The sequence below is a fragment of the Falco naumanni genome, chromosome 2, assembly GCF_017639655.2.
Source record: "Falco naumanni isolate bFalNau1 chromosome 2, bFalNau1.pat, whole genome shotgun sequence".
In the NCBI taxonomy this organism is placed as follows: domain Eukaryota; kingdom Metazoa; phylum Chordata; class Aves; order Falconiformes; family Falconidae; genus Falco; species Falco naumanni.
The window spans coordinates 101,541,160-101,562,390 of NC_054055.1; the positions used below are offsets into that span (position 1 = coordinate 101,541,160).

The window sequence follows — 21,231 nt, forward strand, 5'->3', positions numbered from 1 at the left end:
TTTATGTAGCATCTGACTTCTGGGAAAATAATATTCACCATGTTTGTCTTCTTGCTGCATGTCAACACTGCAGTTATTTAAACTGCAAACAGATGAATGACTTTAAAGAAGTTGATGTTGTGAGGCAAACATTTGCGTAGCCTATCAAACTAAAAAATATCTGGGGTTTTTGACTGTCTCTCCTTGTACAGTTTTACAGTAGTCCATTAAAATATATTTGCTAAAGAATAGTTACTTGCTCACAGCATGTAGGAGCTGATGGTATTAATGCTAATTCTCTTTGTACTGGCAAGATGTTTATTAAAAGAATAGCATTGTAATCTAAAGCAAAGAGAATAGGAAAACTGTAAGTGTAGACGAAGCTAATAGCATGTCTTAAAGTGGAGTCTCAGTTTTAGTAAAGCTCAGCGGAAATGGGCGTCTTTTCCTGGAAGAATTAATAAAAATTATTTTTGTTGTAGGAGGATTTATCTGTCAGATGCAGGTTTGGCTTGTGCCTATGGAGAAGTGGCATGTGAACAAACCTTATCAAAGAAAAAGGGTTGCCTGTGAAATAATTTTTAAAAACCTTCAATTATTACCGCACATATCAGCAAAAAAGTTCAGTTACTGAAAGCAGAAACTGAGTTTCTCGGTTGCTCTTAAAATGAACCATTAGATGATTGATTTGAAATATTCATCCAAAGGAATGAGTCCAGAACTTTGTAACTGAAACTAACTTATAAGTGTATTGATACGCATTTCTTATCACTGTTTGAGTAATAGTTTTTCTCTTAATTGTACAATTTTAGAAAAGTTATAAACATTGAGTTGTGATCTAAAATACCCGGCTGGACTGGCTTTCAGATAGGCCTTTTTTGTTTTGTTTTTTTTTCTTTCTTAGTGTATATAACACACAGATGAAAGCAGTGAATGGAGCAGTTAAAGGCAAAAGGAATGGAATTTGCAATTGGGGTAGTTTAGATAGGACTTTTTGGGTTAAATAGGGTGTTGCAGAGAGACACTTGTTTTGAAGATGTAGATGTATGCAATGAAGACTAAGATGTATGTTTTGCAGTAACACAGCACCTTTTCAATTCTTACGAAACGCTCTAGGTTCGCCTCCCCCTCCAGCAAAGGTTCCTTCGGAGCCCCCTCAAGTTACTGCTAACTCAGTACCTACTGTGCCACAGTTGCCCAGTTCTGATGCCTTTGCAGCCGTAGCTCAGTTGTTTCAAACAACGCAAGGACAACAGGTAACCTGTTTCTATTTGGTTCCCTTCTAACATCAGTTACATTAAATGAGGGAGGAAAAATGATGGAAGTAATATCCTTGATTTGAAGCAAAACAAAAAGCCTCCCTAAGGTCTTCGGTGGAAAACTTGTTAAAGTCAGCATTTGAATGATCTGTGACTCTTCTATCCAGTAATTATGGTGTTTGAGGAAAAGGCAGTTAGTTATTTCTAAATAATTAGTTCTGAATTGATGCAGTGACAAAGTTTCAAGAACAGGCAGGATGTATCAAACAAAACGTTGAGTTTTATTGTTTGGTTCACTTAAACGTTTGCAGTGTCAAAAAGCCTGAATACTGAAATCTTGGAATCTACTGAATTTTTGCCACTGAAGTATGTAAAAAGTGAAATCTGGTCTTGATGAAAGTTCTCCATAGTTCAGTCAGGTTGTTGTTGGTGATTATCCTGTGCCATAATCTGGTTTGATGTATAATTTATATCCTACACCTCCTTCAGTACTATGTGTTTCTACAAGAATATATACTTAAAACTATATATTTTTTGTAGCTTCAGCAAATTCTTCAGACTTTTCAACAGCCTCAAAAACCCCAGTCACCGGTCATAGATAACACTGTGATGGCTCAGGTTCAAGCTATTACTGCTCAGTTGAAAACTACAGCAGCACAACCACCAGAACAAAAAGCTGCTTTTCCACTTCCTGAGCAAAAAACATCATTTGACAAAGTAAGTCTTAATTTGGTTTTTTTGTGTTTAACTTTTTCAGTTCAGCAGAAGACTGTTTGATGCATACCTCAATATCTATCCTCCATTTGTTAGGAGAAAAATGATGTGAATTCTGGTTTTCTTGGTCCGTTTGGAGGTTGACTTCCTGTTTTTACAGCCTTTGCATTTTCTGAAGCTGAATAAAACTGGTTTTGGAAAGTTTCTATTTCTGTATTAGAATATAGATGTTTCCTCCACCTCTCATTCTAGCCTTGTCTTTTAATTCCAGAGCTGTTAGGTACATAGTAGGATTTCAATAATAAGGAAATTTTGTCTGCCAATTATATAAGACACAGAAAAAATATTTGGTTCAACGTTAATTTCTTTCAGAAACTGCTAGATCGATTTGACTATGATGATGAACCAGAAGCAGTAGAAGATTCAAAGAAAGAAGATTCAGCTCCTTCTCCTTCAGTTTCTCAGCCAGCTTTGTAAGTTTTGTGTCAAAATAAAATTAACAAATCTTTGTTGTAAAAAATATTTAGGTTAGAAAGCTGACTAAAATTCCAAGATATTTCAGTGCTTAGCTGTTAATAGAAAATGTTAAGAACTTCTGGTGTTTGGGTTTTTTTTGGTTTTTTTACTTCGGTGATCTGGTGTAGGTTTGACATGTATCGTTGATTGAGGAATGTGTTCTGTAGAGAAAAGCTGAGTTCTGGCTTCAAGATGAGTTCCATACTTTTATTGCACAACTGAGCATGTCAGGGCATTGTTAGTAATCGGCTGGATTGCTTTGCTGGCTGGGTAAAAGATGCTATTCCGAACATAGTGGTATTTTTAACTATTTAAAAAGTTAAATTTGGCTTTGCAGCTTTACTTTCTCAAACATTAAATACCCACGCAAACAAACTCAGACTCCTGTTTCCCTTTTGATATGCATTATTATAAAGTCTTAAATTACATGATCACATACTAGTTTTTTCCACAGGACTTCTCTCTCATTCAGTGCACAGGCTGGATGGTGCTCAATACCTGGGTTAGTCAATATTTCTTTTTTCCCTGCTTCAGTATGTGGCCCCATGTCTTACTTTCTGTATATGCCATCCAAACACTGCTCTCAAAAACTGAGTCACTAACTTTGTCATTAGCTTTCTTACTGTGTTTATGACCTTGAGCACTTTAATGTTCCACAAATATTAGTTAATTAAAATGTCTTTTAAGTGAATTGGTAGTATTTTCCATATAATACAGATCAAATTCTGGCATACAGAAGGATGAGGTAGGTCAAACATCATCATTGCTTGTCTGTGCCCAGCCAGAGATCACTGGACTAGGCTTTTCAGCATGTTTATCTTCTGTGGGCAACACTTCAAAACTTCTGTTGTTACCACCTTACAGTTGTATAAGTTGCCTCTGAAGACTGTATTCCAGTAGTCTCATTTTGGCCACACAAAATCAGTAATCCACTGTTTGAAAAATCCGTCTATCCGGAATCATCTAAGAATTGTATGGCACCTGTGTCTTAAAATACTACAAAGTTCCGTTTCACATCACTATGAAATTCCTTTATCTTCCTGAAATCCTGCTCAGTTTCTTACACAAACTGCATCCTGTAAACAGGTTCTGTTAATTGCACAGACCTCATTAATTCCCTGAGCACTGTCCATTCTGTGTGTTGAATCAGGAAGTGAATGGCATTACTGTAATCCTTGTGTGATATACATATCCCTTTCTTCTCTGCCCTAAATTCTTCCCAAACCAGAGTTTTTTTCCAGCAAAAGTATGGCCAGTTTATTTGCCATGAGGAAAAGGCTTTCTACTTTTGCTTCCAAAAGAGGAACTGGAAAGAAAAAAAGTTAACCTGAGGCAGACAACCTTCATGACAAATTTCCATAGACCAAGGTCTTTAGCAAGATCATATAAGTAAAGGGAGAAGGGAGGCTTAAACCTTGATGTAACATTTCTTTAAATGTTAAGAGACTAATCTTACAGTGGAGAAAAGATAAGGTAGCCACTTTTTCTCCTGTGTTTTCACCTTTTAGAGAGGAAATGGGATCATCATAAAGATAACTTCTCTGTCTAAATTTGAAGCAAGAATGTGGAAGTGTACATAGAAATATGTAAAATAAAGGCAGAAAAAAATCTGTGTGTATACTGACTTGTCTCACCAAACTATTACTTGTTTTAGTGGATTTCCAGGAGAAGGTATGCAACAGCCAGTATTTCCTCAACTCCCAAACATGGATCCTTTTCAGCAGCGAATGATGGGAATGCAACAGGATCCCATGCGTCATCAGGTAACTTCAGGGTTTTCCCTTGAACCGTCTGTTGTGTTACGTTTTCTCTTTTGTTGTTTTCTTTGGTGCAGAAGTAAGGAAGTAGTATTCCTATTGGTGAAGAGTGAGTATGGCTTAGCACTCAAACTTTCCCAACAATCATATTTTTGTTCTGTTCTCATCAAGCTTTGAAGAACAAGATTTTTATTTTATACACTTAAACACTTGACCTACTTCATCTTTCTCAATCTTCTCGTGCTTCTGGTCTTTTATTATGACTTCAGAGCAGAGATACAGTTTTACTTTAACAAACTGGGAAAGCTAATGTAACTTTCTTACCTAATCGGAAGTTTTTGTGGTTTTTCTTTTCTAAAGGTTCCACTTCCTCCTAATGGACAAATGCCAGGTTTTGGTCTCCTGCCTACCCCGCAGTTTCCACCCATGGCTCAACCTGTGATTCCACCAACAGCACCTGTGCAGCAAACCTTTCAGTCTCCTTTTCCAGTACAGAGTGAATCACACATGCAAAAACCACATCAGCAGGTGAGGACCCCTTGCAGTAAACAAACTAACTAAAGTACTCTAGTACATGTCTTTCTCAGATGTGTAAAGTTTGTTCAGGGGAGGAGGTTTCATGATAAGCATGGACAGAGATGGCAGTGAAAGTAGTTCATGTGAGAGAAAGTTGGATAGCTGCAGTGCTATGTGGCAAGTCTGTATACTTTACACCTCCTTTTGTGAATGACTTTAAATTGAATTTTGTCCTTCCACTTCTCACTTTCCCTCATCCTCCCTTTCCTGTCCCCATCATGCTTGAGGTATATTTTGTTCCATGGAATCTAACAATGCAATCTCATTCTGGAGAGGAGCTATCTGGAAAAGTCTATTTTAACAGCCTAGTAGATTGCCAATATAGTAGAAATGCACTCAGAAGTCTGTAAACATTTTTAAAAAATCCAAGTGTATGTAAACAGCTCTCTTTTGTTCCAAGGATTTTGGAGGATATTGGTTCAGTAACTAGCTGGTATTAAGAGGAAATCAAAGAGCAAGTCTATTGACCTCTCTGTGTGTATATATATAAAAAGTTGAATATATTTGCCTCTTTCTTTCCAAGAAAGAGAAGTAGGGTTGGTACCCTAGTGTCTTTACATGGTCGCATCATGAAGGCAATGTAAAGTTTAGGCAGGGCACAGTGTGTTCTGGATTGGGAAGCTATAGAGGATTTAGGGTGGGAAGGAAGAGCTCTGTTGAACTTTGGGTTGGTTTATTTTAAGCAGGTTCTTGCATTTTATGTTGTTTTGATGACTTACAATAAATTTGACAACTGATGCGGTATTGTAATGTGCTTATATATATATGGCTTAAAGTAGTTTCCTGTAACATCTTGGAGAAACGTTTTCTAGCAGACCTTACTTGCCTGTGATTTGGTGACAGAGCAAGATCCACTGACAGACTTTAAGGGAATATATTAATATTCTGTACAGATATATGTGGTACTGAAATTGACTAGAATGTCAAAAACAGTAATTTCCAAATTGAAAATGAGAATTTTGCCTAACATTTTTATTATGTTTTTGTAGTAGTTGTATTAATTTCATTTAATACTGGACTGTCTCCCTGTTAGTCACCATAACGTAGTGGTGAAGCTTCAGAGGAGAGTTGCGTTACATTTTAATTTCATATATGTGAATATTCAATATAAACAGTGCTGTTACATAATTTAGGCATAAAATGAAATAAAATGTGCTACTCTCCCATTAAACTAGTCGACTTAATATTTTAGGATATGGAAGTGGAACAGCCACCTATTCAAGAGGGAAAACGACACATTTCTGACAACAGAAAGTCAAGATCTAGGTCTGCATCAAGGTAAACTGGTGAAAGTTCTTCTAGTGAGGATATGTATTATATCAAGTATTGGATTTTAAAATAGGGAACTTAAATGTGTCATGTCTAAAGACTTGAAAATGCTTTACTAATTCCGAATCGTTGCTGAGGAGAGTTATGCTGATTGTCTGGAACTCAAAGAATCTGTTGCTGCACTGCTAAATTTACTGCGGGGGTGGTAACTTCTAACTGAGATGACAGTGAGTAGCTGAGAGGTGTGCTAACTGACTGAACTAGTGGTGGAGCTCGTTTTCAGTGCCTTAGGACACAGTCCTGTTACTTGTGTTTTGAGTTGACTTCTTGCACGCCCTGCTCAGCATGCTTCCTTTGAGGTCATTTCTTCTGCGTACCCAGTTGTGCTGTACAAGTTGGATTCTATGATTAAATGCTAAAAGACACATTTAGCACAAGAGTTTATTTCAATTTAATCCGAAGGTTAATTACAGGAAATTACTGCCTATTATTCTTTGTATGGACAACACTAGTGAAATGTCACGGTAAATCAAAACTGTTCAGGGCTTTATTTCAATTCTGCTTCCGGAAGAGAGAAAGAGAGGCCCTTTCCATCTCTTACCTCTGAGGAGAGTTGTGTATAAATATGGCTAAATGTTGTGTGTACTTCACTGCAGTGGTAATGAGAAACAGGTTAGTGATTCAAGAGTTGTGAACTTCTAAAAGTCATCTACCTTCTAAGGAAAATTGGGTATCTATACAGTTCTCTCTTATTGGTAGAGAGTAACTTCCATGCCTGTTAATACTGAGAAGATAGGGAAGCAGAATATGGTAGTTTAATTTTGTGCTCATCCTGGTTTCAGCTGGGATAGAGTTAATTTTCTTCTTAGTAGCTGATGCAGGGGTGTGTTTGGGATTTGGTGTGAGAACAATATTGGTAAACACCCCGATGTTTTTAGTTGTTGCTAGGTAATATGTTTAGTAAGTCAAGGACTTTCCAGTTTCTGGGGCCCTGACAGTGAGAGGGCTGGAGTGGCACAATAAATAGGGAGGGGACACAGCCAGGACAGCTGAACTGAACCAGCCAACGGGATATTCCATGCCATATGATGTCATGCTTAGTGTATCTAAGCTGGGGGAAGAAGGAAGGGGGAGGACGTTTGGTGTTATGGCATTTGTCTTCCCAAGTAACTGTTACACGTGATGGAGCCCGGCTTTCCTGGGGATGGCTGAACACCTGCCTGCCCATGGGAAGTGGTGAATGAATTCCTTGTTTGGCTTTGCTTGTGTGTGGGGCTTTTGCTTCACCTGTTAAACCATCTTTATCTCAGCCCATGAGTTTTCTCACTTCCTCTTCTGATCTTCTCCCCCATCCCTCTGTGGAGGAAGGGAGTGAGCAGCTACATGCTGCTTAGTCGCCAGCTGGGGTTAAACCATGACAGCTCTAAAGACACTTTTCTTAAGAAGAAATCTTTGATCCAGTGTGCTGTGTGACTTTGCCTGTCACAGAGGCAGTATTTCACGTCTCAGCTGACCTAACAAATCTGGCTCCAGTGTTAAAGCAAAGCTAACTACTTAGTTACGAGTCATCTTTGCCAAGTTGCATATGACTTCTTTGAAGATTTACTGTCTTCCAGACCTTGAGTGGCTTAGAACTTGAACATGCTGTAAAATACCATTTCAGTGGTAGGATTTTATTGTTAATCTCTTTTTTTAACCATTCTTTGGTAAAAGCAATAAACATTTTACTCATTTAAGCAGATGGAAAATTTTTTTATTAACATGGACATAGTTTTGATAGTCAACTTCAATACAAAATTAACAGAAGGTAAGAAATTTAGATTGAAAAATAATCACCTTGATTGCATTAATAAACTACTATAATAATTTATTCTAGTTCTAAATGCATATGAATGAACTTGGACTTACTTCTTTTTTTTTATTGACTGAACTCTTGCCTGATTATTTAAGTCAGGGGTCCTCAAACTACAGCCCGCAGGCCGGATGCAGCCCCCCAGGGTCCTCAGTCCGGCCCCCGGTATTTACAGACCCCCCTGTCCCCCCCCCTGCCGGGGGTTGGGGCGGGGGGAACCAAGCAGCCGCAGATGACGGCCTGCCACTGCATCCGCGCGGCGGCCCCCTGGTTAAAAAGTTTGAGGACCCGTGGTTTAAGTATATACCTGAAATAGTTATCTGTCAATGTCTGGGTCAGAAAGATTGAACATAAATGGTTGTTGGTTTGAACCAGGTCACCTAAAAGGAGACGCTCAAGATCTGGCTCCCGATCTCGAAGATCACGTCATCGTCGATCTCGATCTCGGTCCAGGGATAGACGCCGACACTCTCCTAAGTCTCGGTCACAAGAAAGACGTGAACGTGAGAGGGAGAGAGAACGCAGGTCAAAGGGCCTTCCTCAGATCAAGTCAGAAACTGTTAGTGGTAAGTTCATTGTTGATGTAACTGCAAATCCTTGTAATACCGTTTTTCAGATGTTCAACATCTTCCTCGTTCATAGATGGAATTTTTTTGTCTGTGCCCAGTATTTTCTGTAATGAATTTTAGAGTTCTGTGAAGTTGAAGATACACAGTAGATATTATACCTATGTAAAATGGAATACTAAGAAGACAAACAGGTATTTCAGATGAACCGTAAATGTTGAAGAAACACGCTTCTTGTGTCTATTAGACATTTTAAAAAACCTCAGTATTGACAAGTCCACTTACTTTCAGTAAATATCTGCATAGAATGTGCCAGAAGACAACTGTTAACCTGATGCATGGGATTTTGAAAATTTTTTTTGTGTTCCTTTTTCTTGAGTTTAATGCTACTTGATGCAGGTTCCAAGATTCATCTATGCAGAATAAAAGTAAACTGTACTCTGATTTATTTTCTGAACTGTCATAAAGCTGATAAGAATCAAATTCACCACACATCCCTGTACTTCCTTTAATCACGGTAACAATTTGGCATTTTTGGAATATCTCCAGGTCAGAAATATTTTGGCTGTAAAATGAGAAAATAAAAAGCTGAAAACACCATGCTTTTCTTTTCCTTCCTTTGAGATATATAAAGTAAAGCAGATTGAGCAACAAGAAGTTGAGCACATTATTAAGATTTTTCTAATGAGTCAGCATTATATGTGGCTCAAACCTGAAGGGGAGCTTTGACCTGGAAAACACACAGACTAATGTCTGGATTTCTGAAATAATCCTCGCTTTGCCTGTCTTCGTAGACAAAACGTATTAGGTGTCTTCTGACTATTCCTGGGGAGTGTGAAATCTTCACTGGAGTCATCAAGTAAAACGAGAACATGTTTTTGATGTGAGAGGGACAAAATCTGAAGAGTTTTAACTAGCCAGAACCTTGTGAATGACAGTACCATTGGTTTAAAAGGACTGCAAAGACGTAGCAGCTGTTCATTAAAAGCTTACTGGCAGCAGTGTAAGATACGCTTTTGCCAGCATCTCTCCCGAATTCTAGCACATAATACTTCTTAGGTTTGCAGGTTTATATCACTTAGTGGGGAAAACAGTTAAGTATTAAATGTCGCTGTAGTAGTCTTCAGCAAATGTGATACTTAGAGCTCATCTGCTGTTTTATTACCTTGAAGCATGAAGTGAGATCAGCATGTTTACTCTTTCCTGAAAGAAAAAGCTTGGGTCAACAATTGTTTCACTTAACTGTAGAAAGAAGTGGCAGTGAATAGGTCACTGAAGAGGTTAAAAGTTTGGTTGCTCATTGTAGTTGAATTGTCACCATGTTCTGGAGGAAAATCTTACTGGTAGTGGGTGTCTCTCTATCATCTTGACAGTAAGGACTGTCTGTAACTTGCGATGGTGGCTAGTAGCTTGGATTTCATACTAAGCAGAGGGAATTACCTTGTTGTGAAATACCCGCTGTGTGTGTTGGGATATTTCATGGAGCATTGTTAGCAGCAAAGCGTATTTTTCCTTCTTACGATGATTTGCAGAGCTCCTGATCGTTAGACCTTGCAGGTCATTTCGGTGTTAGTTGACTAGAGAGCTGCTTAGCGAGTGCATTCTAACAGTGATCCCGCTGTAGTTTGTGGTTAACTGTTAATGCAGATCCAGCCAAGAAAAAGAGGTTTCTGTCAAACACTCCTAAATATTTTAATATTAGCTGGGTTTTTCATTTGAATAACTGTTTTAAATACTATTTTGACATTCTGGCTTGTGAAATTTGTATTTCCAAGTGGTCTTACAGCCTGTGTTAACTCTCTGATTGCAGTTTGTAGTACTACGCTTTGGGTAGGACAACTTGACAAAAGAACAACTCAACAGGATGTTGGAAGTCTTTTGGAGGAGTTTGGCCCAATTGAATCAATAAATGTAAGTATAAATGGTGCAGTGTAAGCTACTTTGGTGTGCTTTGGTTACAAAAAATCTTTTCAGACTTTTTTTATGACAGCTTTTTGTTTGATACATTCAAAAGAGTCAAGAGCTCTCATTTCCTATATGATTGTGTTTTCTAATGTGTAAACTCAATTCATTTGGCTGCTTGTAGAAAAACAAGAAGGCAGTTGCTTTTGTTTCTTGCAATTTAAAAATGCTCTTGGGCGTAATACAGCAGATTATCCCGTTTTCATAAAAATCATGCTTTTTCTGGAGAGAATTCACTGAGAAGGGGCTATTGAGGCGATGGGTACAGAATTACATACTGTGCTACTGAGTTTCTTGTCTGCTCCATTTTGTTTGATTATAGAAATGTGGACTCTCAGCTGGTGTTCTTGTTTTGCTTGTTTCTTTTCTCCATGTTTACGGCTAAAATGACAGAAGTATTGTTACACTTTGCAGTATTTAAGGATGATTTTATATATAAATGATAGCTGTTCCGGTAGATGCAAAATATCATTTGAACAAACAAAACGAAGCGACTGTAATTTTCTTCCTATTCCCAAATTTTGTAAAACAACATAGAAGTTTTTTTCTCAAATGCATTACAGATGATAAAAATTATTACAAAACTTCAGATAAAACTGAATGTGGAGGTGCAGCTGGCAGTTTGTGGTATATGGAGTAAAAGTGGCGCCTTGTTTCTTCCAACAAAGTCACTAATTGCTAGACCACAGCATTTACATGAACACTAGTTTTAACAACTCAAAATCATGAAATATACAACAGTTTTCCATATTCTCACATGGAAGAGAGTTTAAAACTTTCCACATAAGAAGTTGCTTTTAATTTACTAGAAATTTGTATTTCCAGAAGATACTGTCTATCTTAGCCTCTTACACTAACATTCTCTTTCATACTTCCATAGCCCTTTTTGAAGTGTCTGCTGATGTTCCAGCTTACTGTAATTGAACACTTACATGTTGTCTGTTAGCAAACCTGATTTTTTTTCTTAAAATACAAACAGATGATACCGCCTAGAGGATGTGCCTATATTGTCATGGTTCACAGACAAGATGCTTACCGTGCCCTACAAAAACTGAGCCGAGGAAACTTCAAAGTCAATCAGAAATCTATAAAGGTACTTCTGGAAAATGTCAAGCTGGTCTAAAGTACTGTAATTACTGTAATCCTTTTTCATCTGTTACAGACTTTTGGGTATTTTAGACTTTTATATATTCTGGATATGGTATTGTGTAAATTTATGTGAATGGACCGCTTTTTTTCTTGGTAAGTATTCTTCCTGCTCTGTAGTGTGACTAGTGGAACTTGTATCCGTTTCCTTGAAGGGTTGCCAATAATAGGCTGTTTGACCAAGAAAAATGGTGTCCTTTTAGACATGGTGGACTGAGACTGTGTTTTTCTTGTTGCTGGTTATTTGTCTTATAACCAAGTTTAATTATGTATGGTGATCTTATAAAGAGATAATACTACAAAATAAATAAGGAAGAACACATTTATTAATGAAGTTCTTCCTTTCATAGAACATTGTGTTAGAGTGACACTGTCCTCTGATGGGAAATAGGATTAATCTTAGTGACTGGGGAGCATTTGAAGAAGATGCCTTTATACATTTTTACAAATTGCACACAAGAGTAAAGCCAAGAAGTAAGAACTAAGTCTGCTTTAAAAAACCCTCCTATTTCAGAGTTTTGTAACTAACCTCTTTTTCCTGCTGTTTCAACTAGAGTTTTCTTTTTGATTTGTAGCTTCAAATGGTAATGGTATTCTGTGAGAATTAAATATGAAATCCACTAAAACGGAAGCATTTTACTGACTACATCTATTTCCTTCCCCCCCAAGATTGCATGGGCTTTGAATAAAGGAATAAAGCCAGATTACAAGCAGTATTGGGATGTAGAATTGGGTGTTACTTACATACCATGGGACAAAGTGAAACCTGAAGATCTTGAAAGTTTCTGTGAAGGAGGAATGTTGGACAATGAAACTCTTTGTCCAGGTAAAGTATTGTAACATCTTTAAATGCTTTTAAAAAATTGTCCTTTGTGCTGGTGTACCGAAGTTGGTGTGGCTGACTTCCATGGCTGAGTTGCACATAAAAGCCTTGAAATGGCTAAATGCAAGCATGTGTACCTGTAGATTGGAAAGCGTTTGTAAGCAGTTGACAACAGTCCCTCATCAGCAGTTGTGCAGCAGTGTTACAAGGGGCTGAGCTAAAAATGCACCTGGATATCAGGTGACTTGTAAGCTGTGCCGGTGTTTGCCCTTGATGATAATACAAGATGCAAGTGTGTTGTACTTGTTAGTCCCAGAGCCAGTGTGGTCCCTGCCCCCCTTCCCAGTTTGTGTGAGGTACCTCTAGCAAAGGAACCTGCTTTTAGAGTACTTGTGCAGCAAGTGAGCTGGCAGCGGCTTTATAATTTGTAAAAAAAGTGCCTATAGTTTTTACACCTCTGACATTTTCAGTTCCTTTAGCAAGTTTTGTATTTATGGAGACCTGACAGCATTCTTGTTATTTTGTATGTAAGCAGTGAAAATACCAGGCTTCTGTGGTGGTATTAAGAAAATGACACCTGTTATAATCAGCAGCTTCAAATCAATTACAGCCTTCAGATCAATAATACAGTTGCTAGTGTGCTGGCTGTTGGTGGGTTTAAAAGTAATATTAAATAAAGGCAGAACTTAAAAAATGAAATTGCCTTAAGTCCTTTGAATTGGTACTCTAGACTACTGTGTTGGTTTTAACCATTGTGTGGTGTGCTGTCTAGTTACTGAAACATTATTTCAGGGTTTTGTCATTCTGTCCAAGTTGACCTAATTAGGTGGTGGTTATTCTAAATAGTAGCATCTCTTCATGATAAGTACACAAAAATAGGTTGAAGTGTGTATTTTAAATGAATGTCTAACTAATTTTAAATGTAACCTCAATGTGTTCCAGTCTTTTCAATGTTTTCTTTTTCCCATAATGCCCCTTCACTGATCACTTTTTCCAGCTTAGCTGTCTTTCCCAGGAAGTTCTGATAAACAATAGGAGCCATATTTCTTTAGTAAAATGAGTTTAAAGTAAAAATGTGATTCTTTATTATTGTCGTCTCCTCTTCCTTCTTCAAGATTTGAAAACGTTGTTTTTTCAGAAATTACTTCTCAAATTAGTGAAAAAGCTGCTGCCTTCTTGCTCAAGAGCGATGGAATGAGTCTGTTGAAAGCTTGTCCCAAAACAGCCTTACTGTTTTTGTTACATACTGTGTTTCAGAGTCCCGAGCATATATAAATGCTGTCAGTGCGAAGAGTTGTTAAATGACTAATGAAAGGAATAAATTTACTTGCTATGTTTCGGTGATTTGCAGTACTCTGTTTAAAATAATTTGGAATTTTTATTGTCAGAAGTATGTTTAAATGCTTCTTAGCATTGTGTTTCTGGTTACCTGAATATTTTCTCTTAAGCCATTTTTGTAAACTTCACAAAGCGTGGTAGTTTACATGGCAGTACTTCACCACTTGTCTGTTTCTACTGAGCTGATACATGTATGTTTGGGTTGTGGTTTTTTTTTTAATAGAGTGGAAGGGGATTCCCAAGAAGTCTGAAATTGAAGTAGCTCAAAATGGAGGTGCAGAAGCGGCACATAATGAACCAGTGTCACCTATACCTAAAGCTTTACCTGTTCCAATTCCTGTTCCCATGCCTGCACCAATAACAGTACCTCCTCCACAGGTGAGAGTTGCTTTTCATTTGCTCTGGATACCTAAGCAAAAACTTAAGTAATATTCCTAAAGAGAGGGAGGAAATACAGTGAATGGTAACTGGTTGGTGGGACTGTGGGTGTGGGTGCGTGTATGTTTGTCATGCTGTCCCTGTTTAAAAATGCTCTTGTTAGAAGAGTGGCTATGCTGTCAATTTCTAAAGATAACTTTCCTGTGACATAAATTGAGTATGCATCTGAAATCCTTTATTTTAGCTTCTTCGTATAAAAAAGCAGTACAGTGTCATAGAAGAACATTCCTTTTCTGCTAAGTCACAGTGGCAATGGAAGACTTGAAAAAAAGCCGAACACATTAGGGTTTGGAGCGTGTTTTCTGCCCAGCAGGAGCAGAGCATCTGGTTTGATTTCCCTGAAAAGAAGGGATGTTGTTTGCATGTACCGAAACAGCACTGGGAACTGAGTCAGCATGCGGTTAGTAGGAATGATGGAGGATTTGCTCCAAAATTTCGCTGCTGCTCCTAATGCTAATTTAGATTGAACGTATGTGTATCTCCCAGATCTTTATTTGAAGTATTGTAGGACTGTACTTCTAATATCTGTTCTCTCATTCCTGAATAAATTATTGCAGTAGATTCTTTTTATTAATGGGCAGGATTGCATCCTCTCTGTTCTATGATTGCATTTTTTTTGTGTTTTCCTAATTAATTTTCCTCTCTGTTGCCTAAATTAAGCTGTAGACCTTCTGAAATGTGCACGTTGCTTTCATGTTTGTTCATATTGTGTATAATCTCTTTGAACAGCCTTTGGGAATTTAATACAAAAATTTTCATACTCTTCCTTTGTTGTTACAATGGTTCTTTAGTCAAAGCTGATGTTGTATGTTCATTGGCTAAGAGAGCACTCTGAAATTTTACCATTAGTTTAAGTAGCATGTGATAGTAATTACTCTTTCCAGTGTTTTATAGTCTATTTCTTTTAGCTTTATTTATTGACTGATGCATTACTACTTTTATAGTAATAGTTTCTTCCTTGTCACTGTTAAAATAGTAGCACACCTTTTCCCAAGTGGGAGGAAGTGTGAATAAAACTATTTTACATCTTGAGAAAATGTGATTTACAAACTACAATATGGCAGACGCTCAGAAAAGATCAAAACCTTAAATTATTTGGAGATATATTTAATTTAGCCAATTATATGATTTGGGAACATAATATGTTGAATTTTTTGTCATTTTGACAGAGAATTCCTGAAATGCAGTAACATGTTATTAGTAAATGAACACATAAGTCAAATTTCTAATTTCAGAGAGTTTTAATAGCCATTAACTGTATTGAATAGTAGTGATTTTTTTTTATTTTCTTTAAATCCATGCTGAAAACAAAAGTGTAAAGAAAAAAAACAACCAGTTGCAGAATATATTGAATGTGCTGATTGCTTGTCTCAGCCTCATCAACTTCATTTTTTTTACTATGCCAGAGAAACTTATGTCCACAAATTCAGGCCAGGATCAGAAAACTGTGTTCAGTCTTCATCTTTGGTTTTGCTATGAACTTTTTTGTGCTGTTATATACTTGACCAGTTCCTTTGTCCTCTTTGGCCATAGAATTGCCACAGTTTAATAATTCAGAAGTAGTTCTTAAAACTTAAAGTTTTGGGGTTTTTTGTAAGATTAAGTTCAGCTGTGATCATGTTAGTGGTAAAAGTAACATGTTTTGTAACATGCAAATGTGACCCAATACCTAAAGGAAAAAGCTCATTATATTCCACTTCTTTTGTTTAAGTAACTTCATAGAGTACCATTGCATTTTAATTAGCTGATGTATTTTTGTCCTCTGATACAAGCATTTGTATTTGGCTTCAGTGTTTGGGACAGTAAGAGGTGGGGAGGTTGTTATGAGTGCTGGGTGCTGCTGATGCTGCCCAGCCTGGAATGGGCGTCGGTGCAGTGATACCAGGTTGCTCGATCTGTCGGTCTGGCTGCTCCCCTGTTAGCCATGGGAAGCCCCTGCCCACCCTGGTCCCTCTGGAGAAGCGGGTTTCATGCGTGTGGTGTGTCAGAACTGGCTTTATGCATTGTCCTCATTCAGACTGCAGTGGTCAAGCATTGGCCTGCCTGACAGATAACCCCAAACAGCTCTGCCTGCATAATTGCTGTAACTTACTCTCTTCTCTCACTTGACCTTCCTTTTTGTTGTGCTTTCTCCGCCCTTTCTCCACCCAGTCTCCTCCCAAGTAAAAAAACTCTCCCTTCATTGCTTTTTTTCTAGGTTGGTCTCAGTTTTGCTGCATCCTTATCCAGATCTGCTATTTATGATACAATATAATATGATACTTAGCATAAGTAATATTTTCCTTTTATGGGATTCCTGGGCATGGTTACTAACGTGCTCTTGGCCTCACAAGGAGAAGTCCTTTTCCCCATAAGATCCCCAGTGCTCCTTTCTGGTCACCTGAAGTTTGGCTGTTGCTCACGAACCACCCTGTTAACCACCAGCAATATCCAGCTATCCCGTATACCACTACCTGTAACTTGCTAGCTTCTGACATTGTTACTTGTCATGGCTGGCAGTTTCTCTCTCATGTTGTGTCCAGTAACTTCTCATCCTGTAATGCCCTTTCTCATGAAGCTTAACTTCAGGCTGGTGCCTGGTCAGCGGCTTTGTGAACTGCCCACAACCCTAACAATCCCACGCTTAAAGGTGGGATGGGAAGGAGCTGCATCGCTCCTCTCTCTGGTAGAGCCTGAATGGGCTCTCTGTGCTACCTCCCTGTGTAGGCTGGATACATAGGGATAGAGCCCTGCTCTGCTGGACGTCACCCGTGAGCGGTGTAACTAACCGCAGACTGACCCGTTATTGCCCATATCACCTTGACCCACGAATGCAACCTCTATGTAGTAAGGCACTAAACATCAGGTAAGTCTGGTTCTTTGGCCTCAAGAGTGCACGCAGAGTCTTCTCAGCCACAGGGTCCCGAGTTGTTGGCAGGATAGGTGGAATATTTGTGTTGTGCCGCTGGAGTGAGCCCTTTTGCCTGTAGAATCAGATCTCTGAGCTGTTGCTGAATGTGGTCCCACTGCTGCAGGTCTTGGTAATCCCACCTCAGCGGTCTGCTCTGGGGGTAGATCTGTGTTGATTTTTAAATTATATTGCAGTGTCCAAGATGAACTTGAGTTTGGTTATTGAGAGGCAGTTTCAGTTAATAGCACTTGTGATTCACTTCAGTTTGGACAATAGTTGTTCCATTCTCATGGCAAAATTGGTATTACCCTGCCAAAACTGCCATTCTTTTACAGTGAACCGTGGCTCAGGCTTTGCCAGGGCTATACGCTGAAGTCCAGGGGGTTTGCTGTGGCCACCTTTTCTGTAAGTTTCCCAATCCAACCCAAGGTCCCTTTTCTTCATTTAATGGGTTTTCAGCCAGAAACCAGAGTCCAAACTCAGTAAGTACCTCCCAGATTTTTTAATGTATTTCCCAATCCCGCATGCTCCTCCCTATAACTAGGTGTAGGAGTTCTGCACTGGTTCAGTATCCATCCTGTACCCTTCCTGTTGAGACTGGCAGACGAATCCTTTGCAGTCTTCCTGCTGGACATTCCAGGTGCACTTAAATATATATTTACTTGTCTTTGAGACTTGAAGTAGAATCCTTGGCCCTGTGAACTAACAGAGCAGTGTCTACCTACAGGGCTCCATCTGAGAGGTATGCAGTGAGAAATAGTTGTACCTGGACACAGGCCAGACCCCAAGACATGTTCATTGAGATGCACCTGGCAGTCTCCGTTAGTTACTGAGAGATTAGTTATTCCAGTTTCCAGTGTTGCTAGCAATATACCAGGTTTTTCTCAATATTTGTCTCCCCATTAATAAAAGGTCTTCCCAGTAGCATTTTTGTTACTTTGTTTTATCCAATTTATTAGCTACTATTCTGAAACTGTTTACCAGTCCTCTCTGTTTATCTGTCAGTGTTTATTAGCCACTGGTTCCATCTCTTTAACAAACAGAAATTTTATACTTCAAATTACATTTTAAATTAGATGTGACATTTATGCACAGATTTTTACTGCCTTTGTTTTTTCTTTCTGCTTGAGGGAAAGGTTTTAACGTGTTACTTAAAATTAGGTATTAGAGAGTTTTAACAAAAACTTAAGTACAGCAGTTGAGCTTGGATAATTAGGTATGAATATCTTCTAACTAATGTATTGAAATCATCTTCCTCTGATGTAACTTCTGTTCTGGTTCCATTATAATATTTTACTGTTCGTTGTGTTTTTTCAAGCCATTGCATACACACGTTTCATTGGCAGTTTTCTCAGCTTTTAACTCCTGAAGGACTGACAGCACTTAGGAAGTTTCCCTTCTTTTTAAAATTTTTTGTCTTACTGATACCCGTCCTCAATTCTTCTGCTACATACACACTGTACTTGAACGCTTGCTTCACAGAACATTGCTGCAATCAACAGATCTGTTCCTACATTTAGATGATTTTGTAAGTTGGTCTTTGAAGGAGTGTCCTGTAAAAGAATCAAAAAGACCTACTGAGACTGTTAGGTTACTGTGGGTTGGGAGCACCTTAGAAAAAGGTTTAACTCTGACTAATGGAAACACCTGTAGGGTTACTTAGTTAATGTTCATCTAGGTAGTCTTGGCCTTACATAGTAATGCTCCTAGAAACACCTGGACACTGTTGGCCTTGCAAGGTCCTAGTCCCCAGAAGGTCACTAGTGCTCCTTTGTACTTCTCTCTGAGGCTTGGCTGTTGTTCATATAACACCCCCTTAACCACCTGCAGAATCCAGCCATCCTTCATGGTGCCACCTGTAACTTCCATCAGCTTCTCACATTGGTACCTGTCAGGTCTGGCAATTTCTTTTCCCCCATCCAGTAGTTTCTCACATCCTGCTCAGCTTAACTTAGGCCAGAGCCCAGTCAGCAGGTTGTTACATACCAGTAAGCAACCGATTTAAAACTAAAAGGTGGTGGTCTACACTAAGACCTAGTGGATTAAAGCCTATGGAAATTAATTGATTTTTAAGTTCTAATAGTACAAGTTTTAATGTTTCTCAGCTCATTAACCTAGCTATTGGTGAAGAACTTGGAACAAAAGTTTGAAGTGGTGTCAGGTGCTTGGCAGCTTGAGCGTCTTCTCCAGGTTTAAGGAGAATATTTTGCTTACTTTGGTTTAATGCCACTTTTTCTGGTTCTGAGAATAAAACAGAAAGGCTTTTCTTTCTTCACTCCAGAAATAAAAAAATGAGTTATGAAGGGTCTTGCTCTGAAATGTTGATGGTCGTGGATGTGTCAGTTATGATTGTTTTAGTACACGGCTCACCTTTGCTTTAATAAATCAATTTTAAATGCAGAGCGTATTTTGATTCTCAGACATTTAATGTAGTTTTTCTAGTAAGCTTATAAATAGGAACCTAAGGACCAACCTAACAAATCAGTTTTCATTCAGAGCTTGACATAAATCAGAATTGAAACAATTGAATAAGGAAACAATAGTCACTTTAATATACAAAGTCAGGAAGCAAAAAAGAAAAAAAAAAAAAAAGGTTTGTAATTGCTCCAAGGTTGTGTGCATTATAGTGTGTCATGCTGGATGGTAAAATTAATTCTAGCTGCTGTGTAAAGGGTGTATTTAGATGAGTTACCAGCATGTGTTAATACTGATTTACCACAGAGAATAATTTTACCTTGAAGAACAAAGGCAAACAAGATCAATGTTGATATTTTTAAGTTCTAGGAGTTCTTTGACTGCTAATTAGATCAGTTATGTAAGTCACCTTGTGGTGGAATAATTTGAGGTAGCTTAAATTTTTTTTGTTTTGATGGACAAGTACAGAAGACAGCAGTCTGCAGCTGACAACAAATAATCCATTCAGTCTTGAGGTAACACATTTTTCCCCCTTCCTTTTTTCTTAGGTTCCACCACATCCATCAGGTCCTCCTGTGGTTGGTGCACTCCAACCACCTGCTTTCACAGCACCTTTGGGAATCCCACCTCCTGGATTTGCTCCTGGAGTGCCACCACCACCGCCACCTCCATTTTTACGACCTGGTTTCAACCCAATGCATTTACCCCCAGGTATATTTATTTTTAGGAATATTAAGTCTTTTTTTTTTTTTAACCATACAGCAAATAAAAGCCTCTGCCATATAAACTGCGCAAGTATGTTTTGGTAAAGTAAATACTCAGTGTCAATATTTATACTATTTTTATAGGCTTTCTTCCTCCTGGACCACCACCACCTATAACTCCTCCAGTATCTGTTCCTCACACTCCGGCAGTAAACATCCCAAATTGTAAGTGTGTATATCTTGGGCAGGCGGCACTAGAAGGAAGGTATCGTGCAAGCAGAAAAGCTGACCTTTTTTTTTAATATGTCAATGCATTGTTTCTTAGCCACAGCAAGTGGTGTGAATGAAGACACTACAAAAGATTCATCTGTAGGAAATCCCATCCCAACAGTGGTTTCTGGATCCAGGGGGAATGCTGAAACTACCGATAGTTCCAAAATATATGGGACAGTTCCACCTCCTGTAGCACCTACTAATGTACCTGCTCCTGTCACCCAAGCTATTCCACTTCTTGGTAAGTTCTTTTGTATATATTCTTCATTTTTTTGTTCCCTGAATTAAAAATACGATTTTGATTTTGTTACCGAGTTACTTTTTGTGGGAAAGGAAAGCAGATTTTTCTAAACTTCTTGAAATGTCTGCCTTTCTGTTGGCTTTTTAATCAGTTTTAGAGGCTTGATTTTGCACAGAAGGAGCAATATTTTTTTATTATTATTATTGAAGACCTGTTTTCTGAAGAAACAAAAAAGCCATAATGTTTGAGTTACAAATTCAGGGCAGAGCAAAACACTATCTACCTTTTACAAATTGAGGTTTATTACCATGGAGAATATGTAACATACAGCAAAGCATCTGTATGACGTATGAACTGTGTTTCAGACTCAACTATTACAAGTACAAAATTAACTTACAGAGAAACAGTATTTTCTTTAGTGTATTTTTTAAGTCTGTGAAAATATGATACACTTTTCCATGTATGAAATAAATTATTTTAATAAAACGAAAAAACAAAAGCTGCTATTCAGCC

At 38.2% G+C, this 21,231-nt stretch overlaps 1 protein-coding gene across 3 annotated transcripts in view; it reads left to right on the forward strand.

Annotated features, from left to right (window-relative positions):
• SCAF4 (SR-related CTD associated factor 4) overlaps positions 1–21,231 on the forward strand; it is a 48,240-nt gene that overhangs the window by 17,215 nt on the left and 9,794 nt on the right. Inside the window, exons 6-20 of one of the 3 annotated variants that reach the window (XM_040582812.1) lie at positions 1,096–1,235; positions 1,779–1,955; positions 2,325–2,425; positions 2,923–2,970; positions 4,123–4,231; positions 4,586–4,753; positions 5,994–6,067; positions 8,298–8,488; positions 10,299–10,399; positions 11,430–11,543; positions 12,266–12,422; positions 13,981–14,135; positions 20,049–20,211; positions 20,349–20,429; positions 20,530–20,718. In XM_040582812.1, coding sequence (XP_040438746.1) covers positions 1,096–1,235; positions 1,779–1,955; positions 2,325–2,425; positions 2,923–2,970; positions 4,123–4,231; positions 4,586–4,753; positions 5,994–6,067; positions 8,298–8,488; positions 10,299–10,399; positions 11,430–11,543; positions 12,266–12,422; positions 13,981–14,135; positions 20,049–20,211; positions 20,349–20,429; positions 20,530–20,718 — 1,968 coding nt within the window. Of the gene's footprint in view, positions 1–1,095; positions 1,236–1,778; positions 1,956–2,324; positions 2,426–2,922; positions 2,971–4,122; positions 4,232–4,585; positions 4,754–5,993; positions 6,080–8,297; positions 8,489–10,298; positions 10,400–11,429; positions 11,544–12,265; positions 12,423–13,980; positions 14,136–20,048; positions 20,212–20,348; positions 20,430–20,529; positions 20,719–21,231 lie in introns of all 3 variants that reach the window. The other 2 variants (XM_040582811.1, XM_040582813.1) reach the window with 2 other exon arrangements.